The sequence below is a fragment of the Rhamphochromis sp. 'chilingali' genome (genome assembly GCF_963969265.1).
Source record: "Rhamphochromis sp. 'chilingali' genome assembly, chromosome: 7".
Lineage (NCBI taxonomy): Eukaryota > Metazoa > Chordata > Actinopteri > Cichliformes > Cichlidae > Rhamphochromis > Rhamphochromis sp. 'chilingali'.
The window spans coordinates 11,444,538-11,461,778 of NC_137934.1; the positions used below are offsets into that span (position 1 = coordinate 11,444,538).

At 40.3% G+C, this 17,241-nt stretch overlaps 1 protein-coding gene across 1 annotated transcript in view; it reads right to left on the minus strand.

Annotated features, from left to right (window-relative positions):
- plxna4 (plexin A4) overlaps positions 1-17,241 on the minus strand; it is a 259,476-nt gene that overhangs the window by 84,827 nt on the left and 157,408 nt on the right. Inside the window, exon 5 of the mRNA XM_080885989.1 lies at positions 14,421-14,521. Coding sequence (XP_080742115.1) covers positions 14,421-14,521 — 101 coding nt within the window. The remainder of the gene's footprint in view (positions 1-14,420; positions 14,522-17,241) is intronic.

Sequence of the window (17,241 nt, forward strand, 5' to 3'; positions counted from 1 at the left end):
TTTAGATTTCAAATAGCAGTCATAAAAAGCTTGACTCGGGCTATCTGTTCCCTTTTTTTTTTTTCCAGAGAATTAGACGTCCAACATCTATTCATTTGGATAGTAAACACTGCTGTTGTGAAGAGCTGTTTGACTGACTGGCAATGACACGTTATGAAAGAACAAGCTGAAAGGATTAGATGGGCCCTGAATGAAAACTAATCTGCACTCTTGTTTCTCCCAGCCTTTGATAAGGTGACACAATTATAGAGAGAGACTGGGCAAAGGGCACAGAAGGAATTTTTTTTTTAGCTTTGGCAACTGTTGGTGAGGCTGTCACAGCTATTAAAAGCAAGACAACCTTATGAACAATACATTTCACCACAAAATATTTATCATAGCTACAGTATTGTATGCAACATATGCGTACAAGCCAGAAAAATAGATACATAGTCAACACTAGGAGATGAATTAAAATGACATGCATATGATTTTACCATGTACCATTTAGCTTAAAAAGGTGACATGATTGATGTCATGTCATCGCAAAAACACAATGGGTAGGTAATATCAACTGTGTACAATACTCCTTTGTACTTTAAAGCATTAAATAAGGCACATTGTAATGCCACTTTATTATGAATTAAAATACTTAAATTTGATAGGATTTGTTATATATTACCCACAGTTTTTTGTTATATTAACTGTTGTTTGTGGTGATTCAATGCCCTACAAATAGGCACTCTGTAGTCCAACTAAAAACCAATTACTGTGCTAACCATGCATCATCAGACACCATATAGAAGTCTATACATACTAATAGCCTCGGCCTATATAAAGTACCTTAGAGCAGGGGCTATGTCACAGTGATTCAGTCAAATGACACTTCAACTTTTAAGGTGGCTACATCTCACACTTGCACATGTGACCAAACACACGAACGCAGCTGAACACACATGAACACACACAAGAGTAAGCGTACCTCCTCCTGCTATCATTAAGAGTGGTGGTCCTCAGAGCAGAAATCCGCATGAAGGGGCTGGCGGGAGAGTTATTACCTGGCCCACTGGCCATGACCCTGTTACTCCGGTTTGTGTGAACCGGTTTGTGTGCACACATGTGCACACACACACACACACACAATCTGTCTTTTATAAGGCCATACTTGAAGACACAGAAATTGCAGAATCTCTGCCCCAGGTCTAGAAATCTCTGAGCTATCCCCTTTGCATACCACTGGTGCAAGAACACCAACTGAGTAGAAAATTATACAGTAAGACTGCTCCTTTGCACAGGTTTTAAGCTGTATGAGACTTTTTTTAAAAGAACCTATTAAAGTATATATAAACTGCATACCGTAAATATGTAAACAGTTAGAAATGCTTTAATATGTGATCACCAAAGACTATCTGATGACAAAATATTTTTGCTAAACATCGTGATACCAAAGTGCTCACAAAGCTTACAATTTGGATATAAAGTCGCTGCAATATTAAATTCTATAATAGCGTCAAATGTAATTCGTGATGGATGACCGGAAAACAAAAGTGAGGAAAGGAGAGGCTGACGTCACCAATATTCTAAATGGGTGTCATTAGCTCAAACTCCTCCAACAACCTATAAATTTTAAAACACAAAAAAACCCCAAAAAAGATGCTAGCACTAGGCGGTGATTAGATTTGGCAGCATCAGCCCTGGCCTCCGGGCATCAACGAGCAGCTGTTTCTCTGCCATGACTTTTAGTGCTATGCAAATTTAGCAGTAGTCAAAAGACACGGCAACAACGTCTTACTCTCTCACTTCCACACACTAACAAACAAACAGTCCCCTGGTAGAAACAGGCGGTGGTGACATGCTGTGACAGGTTTATTAGGCTGTCGTTTTAATCGTGTTTGATGTGACTCCTGGTCCAGATAATGCCATTAGACCATACCAGGTATGCTGGTTAGCTGAGTGCATGTGAGAAAGGCAGAAACCAAGTAATTAATTAGTAATGTTATACTTTTTTAAACCTATATTTTTTTTACTTTGTCACTGGAAGTCTTATGATTATCATCTTTAAGCACCCATAGTGAGCAAAGAAAATGCGATACTTTAGATGGAATAAAGTACGCGATGGATTTAAAAGGGAACAGTTTTGAAATGGCTCACATATCACTGTCCTGTTACTACATCAACACAGTTTGACCTGGCATTCATAAGATAGAAGCCCAGACAAAGAAACGCATTAGTTTACTATTGCTGTGCATCTACAGTATTTCCAGAGGTTCCATGTTTTAGGTTCCATGTTGATGTTTTCATACTTCCCTTTAAGGGGGACAGCATGGTTGTTTTCAATGGAGTTTCAACAGTGCACTCAGCTTTCATCTTTATCTACAGTACATTGTATTATTTCCCTTCATGTGTGCAACTATAGATAGGGGCATATGATACTGTTGACTCAGGCAGTCGATATACAGCCTGGGGTGTTAAGGTGTGTTTATTCACGGTCACAAAGCTGTTTCGAACTGGGGACATTGACAAAACAACTAGATGGGTTCATTTTAAATATGTCATACATCTCAGAAAGCACAGCTTTTGAAATGGTCTTGCCTATTGCATATTCTCAACACAATCTCATACTTTACTGTGAACATTTCCTTTTTGCCTAGTCTGAATTTGAGCTAACAAGGAGCTAGTCCATGCCGCATATTAATAGCTGGCTTTGTTCACTGTGAGAAGCACGCTCATCATCTGAGGTATGCATGAACAAAAGAGCACAAAATATGGCTCAACTACTGAGTAAAAAAATAAATCATACCCCACAATCCCAAATTTGGATAGCAAATACACCAATTTTTTTGCATATAGTCATCTAAAATCAGCTAATTACACCTAATATATCAAGACTAAATATAGATCAAGCGATTCAGCCTTTCAATGTATGATTTGAAATGAACACACTGGTGACACTAATGCTGAAACATCAGTAGGGATTACCGTTGGATTATATAACAAGGTTATTATGTTGTGACTTAGCTCTTGTTGCCATAGAAACAGCTATGTGACGGGACATGTGAAGTGATTTACCTGAGTACGATTCCCCAGAGGTGATCTCTCATATGGTCTGTGTGTGTGTGTGTGTGAGTGTGTGTGCTTGTGAGTGTGTGTGTTTACCCTCACATCCTCATCAAGATTACCTGCTTACAGAGTTTAGTTTACTTAACCAGAAGATTCCTAATCCCTCCTCATTTTCGCTGTGAATTTATAATCAACCTCTTTCTCCCTTCCTCAGTTTACCTCATCACTTGGAATACATCACCATATATCTTTACTTCCTTTGACTCTTGCCATGTCTCTCATTCAATCCTCTCAGTCTTATGTCAGTTCCTGTGTCTGGTTCATGCTCTGCCAGACAAAGGCAAGACACCTTCACCACTATGTGGGTGTGTTTATGTCCATTTCCCAGTGTCTGTGCTTCCCTGTGTGTGGCAGAGTGACAAAAGGTGACAGTGAGCAATGGTCCTGACTTAAAAGTGGGTGTGCTTGCTTGCGGATGTGTGTTGGGGTTAGGTAGATTGGTTTGTGTGTGTGTGTGTGTGTGTGTGTGTGTCTTCACACAATGATGGTGACAGTTGAGAGGGAACTGGGATGTGCAGAATTCCGTTCCGTCCTGATGCCCCTGTCACTTCTTGGCCTTGTTCCCTTCCCCTCAACTTCCCTTCGCACCCACCAAGAGGTGAGGGGTGAAATCAGTCACCCATACACAGGGGTGGCCATCCTCCCCTGGCCACAGACATCAGAGCAATGCCACAGATCCAAGAATCTCAAGATCAAAGAAACAACTGCATACATACTCTGAGAGTTGGTCAAGTCATCTTTAGGACTTTAACAAACTGAGTACAACTTCTTAAACACTGATCTTAGCAGTGCATTAAGAAGTGATTGAAACAAATTTCAAATAGCTGGCGTCTTTATATCTATATGATGCAAGAATAAGACTTTCTAGCCATTTCCCTTCACTGGAGGTCTATCAATGACTGGATATGCTCATACAGTAACTTTTCAGAAGATGAATTTTATAAAGACTCCATTTTCTCTCAGTTAGCTTCTAGCTGTACAAAATATATTTACAAGCACATTCACAAAATAGATACACCTCATAGGCATAATCAAAAAGTTCTGTGAATTCTGAGATGACTGAAACGGGACTTCTAAAAAAGCAGAAGTGCAGGCACATGGAGAACAGCACAACTTTATGCACCTCATATATTGTGCTACTTCCTCTTGGGATAAACTGGTGCCAAATATTGAATACTGTTCTTAAAGCATGCAGGCATTCTACACGCTTTCATCCAATAATTTCCAGACAGCGGGGGGAACACAAATCATTAGATGTGAGACATTATATGAATTACATAATAGTGTTAACGCACAGTCACAGACGCTGACACCACAGTGCTATAATCAAATAATTCTTGACTGTCATCTTTTCTTGTATGCCTTTCCATCTCCAATTACACAGATACCAGGAGACACATTGGATAATTGTTTTAGAGTATATTGAGTATTCCTGAATATTTGTATCATGGTGCCATCATTATCATGGGACACATTATATTACGTTGAGACTTGCTTTGTGATTTCAACCCTAAAAGAGACTAGACTGCATAACATCACTGCTGTTGTAAAAAAAAGAATAAAGGGATGTATTGGAATTAATAGAATTTCAGCCTACTTGATCTTGGGAACACTGCAACTAAAGGTGCTTAAAGGTGTTAGGCCAACTGCTAAATTTGATGCCTTTTAATATTGCAAAAACTTTGTTTTTGTGTTGACAGTCACTGTCCCTGCTAACAATATATTTCAAAGCACTTAGAGCTGTCCTCCAGGGGCAGGTTAGTGGTCGTTGCAACCAAACACAATGAGTCTATGGCGGCATGCTAATTGTGGCACTGCAGTTTAATTAGCATTAGTGTGGCATACCACAGTAATGAGCATACTGAGGTAATGGATGGCTGTGAACACAGCGACAGGTAGCGGTGGTGTAGAATTAATGTGTGGGTGAGAGAGGGGAGAAAGACAGAGAGAAAAAAAACGTTCAACGGATCTGCCAATTAGCTTTTCCCTCCGAAAAGGTTATTCGTTTGACAGCACCAAAGATGTCTTGGGAATACAAAGGATTGAAGGGGCAAGAAGCTTGCAGCATGACTTGCAAGTTTTATCAGCCATTTTGTGTTTACTAATGACTTCCTGAACTTTTTGTATCAGCCTAATAAGCTTGTACATATGTTGTCAAAGGAGCTTGCAAAGAAAACACATGTGCATACAGTGGGGCAAAAAAGTATTTAGTCAGCCACCGATTGTGCAAGTTCCCCCACTTAAAATGATGACAGAGGTCAGTAATTTGCACCAGAGGTACACTTCAACTGTGAGAGACAGAATGTGAAAAAAAAATCCATGAATCCACATGGTAGGATTTGTAAAGAATTTATTTGTAAATCAGGGTGGAAAATAAGTATTTGGTCACCTCAAACAAGGAAAATCTCTGGCTCTCAAAGACCTGTAACGTCTTCTGTAAGAAGCTTTTCTGTCCCCCACTCGTTACCTGTATGAATGGCACCTGTTTGAACTCATCATCTGTATAAAAGACACCTGTCCACAGCCTCAAACAGTCAGACTCCAAACGCCGCCATGGCCAAGACCAAAGAGCGTTCGAAGGACACCAGGAAAAGTATTGTAGACCTGCACCAGACTGGGAAGAGTGAATCTACAATAGGCAAGCAGCTTGGTGTGAAAAAATCAACTGTGGGAGCAATCATCAGAAAATGGAAGACATACAAGACCACTGATAATCTCCCTCGATCTGGGGCTCCACGCAAGATCTCATCCCGTGGGGTCAAAATGATCATGAGAACGGCGAGCAAAGATCCCAGAACCACACGGGGGGACCTGGTGAATGACCTGCAGAGAGCTGGGACCAAAGTAACAAAGGTCACCATCAGTAACACACTACAACGGCAGGGAATCAAATCCCGCAGTGCCAGACGTATTCCGCTGCTGAAGCCAGTGCATGTCCAGGCCCGTCTGAAGTTTGCCAGAGAGCACATGGATGATACAGCAGAGGATTGGGAGAATGTCATGTGGTCAGATGAAACCAAAGTAGAACTTTTTGGTATAAACTCAACTCGTCGTGTTTGGAGGAAGAAGAATACTGAGTTGCATCCCAAGAACACCATACCTACTGTGAAGCATGGGGGTGGAAACATCATGCTATGGGGCTGTTTTTCTGCCAAGGGGACAGGACGACTGATCCGTGTTAAGGACAGAATGAATGGGGCCATGTATCGTGAGATTTTGAGCCAAAACCTCCTTCCATCAGTGAGAACTTTGGAGATGAAACGAGGCTGGGTCTTCCAATATGACAATGATCCAAAACACACCGCCCGGGCAACAAAGGAGTGGCTCCGTAAGAAGCATTTGAAAGTCCTGGAGTGGCCTAGCCAGTCTCCAGACCTCAACCCCATAGAAAATCTGTGGCGGGAGTTGAAAGTCCGTGTTGCTCGGCGACAGCCCCAAAACATCACTGCTCTCGAGAAGATCTGCATGGAGGAATGGGCCAAAATACCAGCTACTGTGTGTGCAAACCTGGTAAAGACCTATAGTAAACGTTTGACCTCTGTTATTGCCAACAAAGGTTATGTTACAAAGTATTGAGTTGTATTTTTGTTATTGACCAAATACTTATTTTCCACCCTGATTTACGAATAAATTCTTTACAAATCCTACCATGTGGATTCATGGATTTTTTTTTCACATTCTGTCTCTCACAGTTGAAGTGTACCTCTGGTGCAAATTACTGACCTCTGTCATCATTTTAAGTGGGGGAACTTGCACAATCGGTGGCTGACTAAATACTTTTTTGCCCCACTGTATCTTAGACAACTGTTTATGGAGACGTGATTGTGGGACACTGGCATACAACTGCATAGAAGCATTTAGATTTATGTTATCCTTCATTTACTATGAAACATAGTGGTACTCCAAAGACAATATAAGTTGTGGGCTTGTAAAACTTTACAAGTTTCAAGCAAATTGACACTTTTAGTAGCAGTATCATCTGGGTCCACTGATTCATTAGGGTGCCCCAGTATAATCACAGTTTACCTGTAGAGATTTACTACTGGTTGTACTGACAGATCTTATCTGATAAGCTAGAATATGACATCTGGCTATTGCCAGAAGCATGACATTACTACTCCCATTCCCATTAGTGTGCAAAAATCCCAAGCCATCTCTGATTTTCTTTATGTTTTGCTCACAAAATTAGAAACAGATGCAGTGATTTATTTAAAAATATTTGTAAACTAGAAACTAGTGTTTCAAATATCCATCCATCCGCTTCCACTTATCCTTTTCAGGGTCGTGGGGGGTGCTGGAGCCTATCCCAGCTGTCATAGGGCGAGAGGCGGGGTACACCCTTGACAGGTCACCAGTCTGTCGGAGGGGTAACACACAGAGACAGACAACCATTCGCGCTCACATTCACACCTATGGGTAATTTGGATTAATCAATTAACCTATCCCCACAAGCTGTTGGGGGGATAGTGTTTCAAATATATAAATGTAAACAATTTTTTAGTTAACAATATTTGGTATGATGACTTTTGTTTCTCAATACAGCCTGAACTCTTTTAGACAAGCAAGTAATCTTCAGAAATAGTTCTCCAGGATTCTCGAAGGACATTCAACCTTTTTTTTTTTTAAGATGTTAGCTGCCTTTTATTCTGTTCTCTGTCAAGATGATCCCACACTGCTTCAATAATTTTGTGGTCTGGGCTCTGTCCATTGTCACACTGAAAAATTATGCCATTGCCAATCAGATACTTTTTCGATGGTGTTACATGGCAGAGCAAAATCTGAAGTTACTTTTTTGCGTTAATAATTCCATCAGTTTTGACAAGAGCTCCAGGACCACTGGTTCAAATGCAGCTCCCGAACCATGACAGTCTTTAGCCTCCACAGATGGCTGTAGAAACTCACTGTACCTCTCTCTTGACCTGCGTACATATTGACGATGGTTGAACTAAAAATTTCTAATTTGTTGTCACTGATTTTTCATCCAATTCTTATTTAATTTGACATACCTCATCCTGTTCTCCCGGTTACCCTTCTTTATAATGGGCTTCTTGACAGACACACTTCCACTGAGACCATTTTCAATGAGGCTTCAGTGAAAAGTAGATGGGTCAGTTGAAAGGAGTTGCATCTCCTAGGACCTGTGTCAGGTCTTTGTTGCATTTTTTCCTAATTTCTTAAGGAAATTACTTTAAAACTGCTGTAGATAGTTTTTTAGACCTGGCACTTCTAGTTTTTGTTTAAAAACGCTTTGGGAATACCTTCTTAGTGCAATAATGTTTTTATACCTGTCATATAATGTTATCTAAGGTCATTTAATAACTAAATTAGTATCAAACAACTAATTCAGAAAGACCGGTGCATAGAAGGAGAAATATTTTTCTTAAAAATATCTAAAAATATATATACATTTAACTAAGCAACTGAGAACAAATTATGTTTTTGTGACAGGCTGGTATCAACAATGTGTTAAATACAATTTAAAATAGCTTTGCAAAGTTGTTTGTTATGTGTGGAAATAACAATGATTCATCTCTTGAATTAAGCAACTTTTTTATGCTTGAATGATTCATACGTGAGTGTTAAGTGGCTTTAAAAAAAAACCAAAACCAAAATCCCCTTCAAATAGTCAGGCACAAGGACTGGATTGAAAATGGATGGAAAAAGCAGCCAGACACCAACTTCAAAAGACTTTGAGAAAGGCTGAAGAACAACACCACTTTAAAACTGACAAGGAAGTCTTGCTCCATTGAAACAAAATATAAAGAAGTGAAGGGTTGTTCAAGATTTTTTCATCGTACTGTGTAGTGCACTCACACCTGACACAGATCAAAGGGGCAAAAATATGCAAAAATAAAAATGTAAAATAGAGCAAAACACATTTAAAATTATGATAAATAAAAAAAAAATGCACACTGTAAATGGACTAGTGGAAGTAACGGTAACACATACGAACGTGCCCAGGAAGAATATAGTGTATGATAACTCTGCTGGAGATGGAGTGTAATTTGAATGGTGATATTGGAAAGAGGTAAGAGTAGGAGGAGAATAAGAAAATGAAAAAGTGAGAAAAGTGACAAGGAGAGAGTGATTTCAGTGCTCTGGGAATATTACCAATATCACAGCCAAAAGCAGAGATTGAGATATGTCAAACCAATTATTAATGTGAAGATATCTCAACATTAGCACGACTTGTTTCGAATTGACACTGATATCACAGAGGAATGTGTGATATTCTCAAAATCCATGCCAAATATGATGACATTCATTTTGACAATGGTACTTCTCCAAATATGGTTTCCAATCTGTCTGGCTGTCATGCACGATAGGCGTGTTGACAGCGTAGTTAACCACTTACAAAACTGACAGCTGACAGACTGGCATTACAGGGGGTAACATAACCACAACGTGGCTGTAACATTTTGTTATATTGGCTCCCTGCAGAAGTGCTTCTGCTTTACTTGGAAGGGTTGGTGTGTGGATGGAAGTAACAGAAAGCTTAATAAGCCCTATCAGACTAGCATGTACCAAAAAAACAGTGTAAACACGGTTGAATATAACAAGTATTGACTAATTTGTCAAATTCTGACATTTAAAGATAAATCTTTTTAAAAGTGACTTGTTTTGAAAGTGAAATGTTTTCACTCTGCAGCGTAGAATAAATCATGTAATGCATGCATGTAGGAATGCATTTATGGTTGCTTCTGCCCATATGGATACAGGAAGCCTATAATATGCTCACTCTTCTGTAGGAGGCTTTCCCCTGATTGACAGTGTGTGGTATTCAATGTCAATGGTAAAAGAGTAGGGGGGAAAAAAGAAAAAGATGAAAAGGAGGAGCTGCTTCGATTCAAAACTTTCCTTTCACCTGCTGAGTTTGACAGGCATTAGCATACGTTTTGCATCTTGGCAGAAGATGGCATGAGACGGCCGAGTCTGTTTAGCTGACAGGTGAGGCTCAAGGTTTAGTGAGCCCTCCCCGCGGGGAGGGGCGAGGGAGGGGGGTGTCTGATGTAAATTTTGATGGATCTAAACATATATAGTGGGGTTTAAGGGATTTTACAAATAGTAGGATAAATGGAAGCATATGTCTTCACGCAGCCGTGTGCATTCAAAGTCAAACATGTGAGTAATTATTGAAGATATTTGTCTTTCTAAACAAATGGTCAGTGTATGTCAAGGACATGACTGCTATCAGAGAAGCAGACACACACACACACACACACACACACACACACACACACACACACACACACACACACACACACACACACACACACACACACACACACACACACACACACACACACACACACACACACAGACAGACAGAGCCAGGTGCACCATCCACTCCTGTTGATTTCCTCTCCTGTAATATTGATTGCCTTTCTCCTCTTCCCCTGGTGTTCTCTCTAACAGCCCCTCTCACCGATCTATAGAGTAAATAAAGGCAAAGCTGATAGAGAAGGAGTGTGTGTATGTGTGTGTGTGTAAGAGAGAGAGAGAGAGAGAGAGTGTGGGTGTGTGTGTGAGGGAGTGAGAGAGAGCAAGAGAGCTTGCAATTCTGCTTTTGCTCGGACCAGTGAGGTGATTTCAAGGTTGATTGGAAAAACAAACTATCTGGAAGAACACTTTTGAAGAGGAACCGCTTGCTATCCTTCCACTGAACACCCCTCTTTCCAGCACAAAGTGAGTGTGGGTGGGAGACCGTGTATGAGTCTGAGCTCTTCCTGGTTCGGCCCTTTTGCTATACGTTTGCTATATGTTATTAGGCCTTTGCTATGTGTGTTCAAGTCTCTGGTCTGTTGTCAGTGTACTAGGCCAGGTGCCTGCTTTCATCCTTTGTAAAAATATCTTCAGGCTTGGCCAGACCAGGAAAAAGCATTTCACAGGATAGCGATGCATTGAGTGTGAAGGCAGACAAACACACAAGCTCTATATTCCTATATTTATGTTTTTCCCTGCAGACTTTTCCTGAGGCTTTACATCATTAAACTGTTGTCATTCACTTACGGAGCTTACTGGTTTTCACTTCATGTCATAATGCTAGGTTAATCACTTCTATGATTGAGCAGGACTTGTGACCAGTCACAGAGGGAAATGGAGGATTTTGTGCTTGTCGTTAAATCATTACTTTAGTAAATGTGCCGCGTACAAGCAGATAGGCGAAGGTTGCAAGCTATACAGGCTTGTTTTGGTTTTATTTAACAGCTTTCACAATTAGAAAATGTGTTTGAAAATGTGCAAGCTTTACTGTTCAGTTTTGAGCTGTTGTATACTTAGTAAACAACGTATCAGTCCTTTTCGACTAAACTACTTCTTTGAGCAACAGTACTTTATGTTCAGAATCCACTGATCGACTCTTGCATGCAGCTATCCATCAATAATTGTTCCTTTTTTGTGTTACAACAGAAATATGGTTCAGCCAAGACAAAGCGGAGGTGGGTGAAGACGAAAAGAAAAACGTTAAACATTTCTGTCTTCCGAATATCAAACAGTTCAGCTTTCAATTGCTGAGATGCCTGAAGAAAAGTGCTTTGGATCAACCATGTGTGCATTTTTGTGTATGAGTGTACCAGACCTACACAACAAGGACAGGCTAACAGTCATGCTACCTTGCAAAATAAACCCTAGTTCTCCCACTTTCTTTATCCTTCAGCCTGTTTAACTTGTAAAGCTTCCTTTTTTGTTTTGGATAATTGAAAAGCGGCCATACAAAACAACTATTCAAAATATAGAAAACTGGAAAAAAGGACATTTTAAAAATACTCTCGAGAAAGTATTACATTTTACTGAGAACTACAGCTAAATGTGAAGATTGGCCATGTGTCTGTGTAAACACTTTTTCTTTTTGGAGGTCTGCTGGGATGTTATCTATCAAGCTGTGAATCAAGCCTGTTAATGGCTTTGCACTACTACTGACCTCACATTAAATAAAGTGGGTAGGAAGGAGTGGAAAGATACATACACAAATATTAACAGACTGCATACATGCTTCAGGACCTTCAAAGCATAATTTTCAAGCCCATGTCATCTCAGTGGATTTTTATGTTTCCAGACACATAATTATTTTCCAATTATCCTCTAGAGACCATTAAAAGTAACATGTTTATGTGGACTACAGAGTATTATGGTGTGTAATGCATTTGTATCTACACACGCATATTTGCATGAGCGACGGCACAATCCATGCACAGCAGTCAGTAATTAGTTGTCTGTGGTGAATTAGTAAATATACTCAACAGCTACATCCATCCTCCATTGTTTTAACATGAAGTTTACAAGTCTGTTATTAAACTTTGTTTTGCAATTTTCTCAAACATAATCAAGAAAAAATTCAATGGTTAGGAAAAAAACACAGCAATAATGTAAAGAATATGAAGTTATCCTTGGTGCTGAGGCCTAAATTTGGTAAATTAGGGAGCTATACAATAAATAAATTAACGGGCTAATAAAACAACAGCAGTGGTTGTGGCAGGAGTATAAAGTCCTGTCTACCCTGTGGTCGAGGTGGAACTCGGGGGGGTTTCAATTACACCAGGACCAAGTTAAGAATTCACATGCTGGGTAAGGGGGATGGACTTTGAGAAAGGTGAACCTGTGGTCGATCAGTCCCAATGGGTTGTGCATTTTACATTTTGTGGCTGTGTGCTACCGGGCTGTCTAAATGACAGAATGTGTGAGTGCTGATAGGTCCGCACAGGCTCACACACCAAACACAAACTCGCATGCACGCAGCACACCTGTAATCTCTTTTTCCTGCCCTTGTGATGGTCAAACGTCTAGACACCTGAGATCGACTCAAGAGGCACTTTGGTTATTTTCTCGCTCTCTTTGGGTTCTATTCTTGTTTTCGGTGACTTGACACTAACTCTCAAGCAACAAGGGCTTGTGTGTGAGCATTCGTGGCTTATATGTGTGTGTTAAGACAGAGGTGAGCTGAAAGGGCTAAGTGTGACAGACCAATCTGTAACCACCCATTTCCTCTGACTGTTAGGATACGAAAAGTTTTAATGGGTTTGTAAGCACACATAAATCCATACTTAAACAGTACATATTACCACACATAGTGAATTGGTGATCGTGATAGAAATTAAATGTATGGTTGGAATTACTATATGTGTGTGACCTTGCTTATAACTTCTAATATGTGGCGCTCAAATGAGTGTTCACAGGCTGCATCCTATGTGCATCCTCTATTTTTATTTCTTATGTTCTGTTGCACAAACAGATACTTTTTTCGCCCGCCTTTCAGACACACTCACTCCCTGATCATTGAATATGTCATGATATCCTTGATACCTTGAGTGTTTCTTAGAATTTGCCAGTATCTATTCTTTACTATTCTGTTCCCTTAGCTCTCTCTTTATGACCTTGCCATTCATCTGTTATTCCCTTCATCTGTCCATCTTCACTTCTCTGCAGCTTTCAGTATGTTCCTCTCACACTCACCCTGCTACCCTGCCCTCACTGTGTCCTCTCAGTGCCAGCAGGGATGAAGGTGCTAAATGTACTCAGTCTCACTGATACACACACCTACGCACATTTACACACACTCTACCCCAGGGCTAGAACCAACACAAGAAACCAATTTTCAATTTACAGTGGAGTGGGAAATCTCCCTGCCCACAGCAAGCACTATCTCCCTCCCATCTTGAGGGACAAGGGTTTGACAGCAGCTGGGGTGTTTGCGAATTTGTGCTTATCTATGTGTGCATGCTTGTGCATTTCAAGGAAACAATGAGGGAGACGGTCTTAAAAGCAGGAGCAATAAGAAAAGAGAAGACGAAGGGGAACAGGGTGCAAGAAAAAGTAAATCATTTGTTTTTAATGAACTAATCTTGGAGATGTCATTCAACAGTTTTCTACAATAAAAGAAGCTATCACTTGCTTAGCGTCAACTGGGCTTGGTGCCCACTGGCAGTGCCCACCAGTATCTATGCTCTCACCAGGTTCTAGTTTCAGGGGTAGTAAACAATGCCAGTGGTTAGGTTTGGTAATGGATCTAAAGGGTGGGGTGGGGGGTTGTTGGCAAAAAGCTGATTCCCCAGGAAAGCAATCTGAGACTTGGCCTGCGCTGGCTTCAGGTGTCCCTAAAAGCTAAAAGACTGCAAAGGATGGAATGCTGGGCATGGACCCAGGCGCCACATAGAGGTAGGGGAGTCTAACAACCCAAAACACCCTCAAAATGTCTGGTATGTTGGAGGCATAACAAATGAAAGAGAAGCAACTGAGCAAATACAGTATTTGTATGCATCAGGGGTAAGCAGGAAAGAGAGAACTGCATGTGTGTTTAGGTCTGAGAGAGTTCTAACAGGACTTACATGTTGTGCAGAACACACCAGCCACAGTGGGGATCTCCGGATCCAAGACATTCGCTGCAGGTTGTGTACTGACCACACGCCTCCACTGGGATCCTCGACAGCTGCAATGAGATACAAATATCATTAACATACAGCAGAAAGCTGTGTGGCTGCATGAATAATGCGAGGATGAGCAGAAATACCAAAAGGAGAACATTACCACAAGACACAGAGAGGGCCTGAAACTAGTGAAAGTGATATATAATATTCTGAAACAAAACAGAAACATTGTGTTCAGGTTTTGGCAGAGAGACATAATGATACATTTTCAAGACATCAAATAAGAAAGTGCAGTGAGCAGGAATCTTTGGATAATGGTGTCATAGACAGCTTCTTCAGATCAGCAATACTGCTGTTGCAATTAGCAGTATCTGTCTGCTGTATGGTCGAGGTAAGTGTAGGTGCAGAGGTGACGGTGATAGTAACGCCTTTTACTGAAAACATAATATATAATATATTGTTACAGAGTTATTGTTTCCATCTAGGATGACTCAGATCAACACAAAATGATCATTAAAACAATTATGCTAGTTGTAAATTGTCTCTATTAAACACAATTACATCATGAAGATGTGGAAGATTCAATTAAAGCCTTCCTTTTATCTTGATTTACGCAACAGCCCGAAAAACAAATCCATCTAAAGCACTAGTTTTACCCACTATACTGTATAGACACATAAATTCTTTTAGTTTCATGACCGATTTCTATTAAAATGTTATTTTTCGACAGCTCCCCCGTTGCTCCAATCGACCTCGTTCCATATGGGAAACTTGGGACAGCCGTCCATCCATTATGATGTATAGCCTTGCCAATTCAAAGTGGCATTGACTGGCACTGATTGGCATGGGCCATGAGTGACCGAGCACAAGGGGCAAAGCTGAGGTAGATCTCGGGCTGTCCCCCTCCTCTTGTCTCCATGGTAACTGCATGGTGCAATAATAGGTGTTGCTGGCACTTTTGATAAATGAGCCGTCATTGGTAGATGACCGCTGTCACTCAGGCTGCTCTGTGATGACAGCCAAGAAAGAGAGACAACATCGTCGGTGTTGGACCGATGTGGGTAAAAAGGGTGCACGTGTGCCTGCATACTTCTGGAATTACTAAAAAACAGTGGAAAAAAATTGTTAGAAGAAAGGTACAAATAGTTTGTTTTTGCTTTTAACATCCAAGTTGAGTTTCTTCAACTTTTTCTCACATGAAACTTTAAAAAATTGTTTCTTTTATTTTAAAACCCACTTAACATAAAGGAACTAGAAGGCTACACTATCATTGTGTGTCACCCAGCGATAGTATACATCTGTGGTATGATTTAAACCACTGGACCTAGTTTCAAGAAAGTCTCAAAATTTGGCAGTCACTTTGGTAACACCCCCAAGCAATTATTGTACTATTTAAATGAAAAGGGAGACAGTTAAAACAGATGCAATGTCTAATGAGATATAAAAATGCATGCTGTCATATCTGTTATATTCATTAACCGACTCCTCAAACTAAACCACAAATGTCATGCTAATTCATGCTATGAATATGATTAGACAAGAAAAATAATATTCTATCCTACATGTTTGCTATTTTTAACAAGTACAGGTATGGCTGCCATCACACAATTGAATCTATGGGCTGCATGTGTCATGTGCAACACGACTGACTCATATGGTGCCCTGTTCAGCTTTTAATTGGCTCTTCAGGGGCAGGGCCAGGACACCTTTACCATTACAGGATTCTCCAGTGCATATTTATTAAGGATTCTTTGAGTGATTCACTGAAGATGTATCATGGAGAGGACAAAAGTAAGTCTTACATCAAAATACTCAATAGACTTATTATACCTTTGCTGAATACTCAAACCCATTATCCTGGATACCTGAGAGACATTACATTTATAGCAAAAAGAATTACAAAAATATAGATAGAGAAGTTTGAGTAAGAGGTCAGCTCAAGCGCAACTTGCTAAAGAAAACATGGATTTAATGCCCTGTTCGCAAATACTAATGCAGTCATGGTGAGTACTGATGTAATTTAGGTCTTAAATCAACCACCTACAATATGAACTGAGGATCAAACTGTTTTGCATACTGCTCTCTCTCTGTGTACCTCTGGATATATGAGATGTAATTATACATGTCGTTGCAGCACATTTTACTGACTAAATTCCATATTTGAGGGTATGAAAAGGACCATAATTAAACCATGCAATGTAGGGCATGACAGAATGTAACAAGAGATCAGAAATGCCTGTGCCTAGTGGTATCTCTAAAGCACAGCCTGCCACTGACGGCGGTTCTCTCTGTTGGACTATCACACAGCACATCTCTGCCTGACAGCCTCTCTCAAATAATAATAATAAAAAAAAACCCCCACACAAGTCAAGTCAGTTTTGCTCACGCTGATGGTGGAAGTCATATTTCAAGACATATGCACACTGATGCACAAGAACCACAGACATCCACATACAGTACTACTGGAGTCATGCAGTGACACATGACGGAGAAACTCTAAAAAAACATACTAGTGCATTGTTCCTTCTCTTTCTCGCGACATTTATGCATCTTTGCAAGTACTATAAATAGCGTACTTGCTTGCAAACACACACACACACACACACACACACACACACACACACACACACACACACACACACACACACACACACACACACACACACACACACACACACACATTCTAAAACAGATTCACACACAGCTGAATAAATTCAGAGGGGGCGTATTTCCTTGTCAAAGTCAAGAGGAATCCAGCTTGCTATTACAGATTAGAGACAAA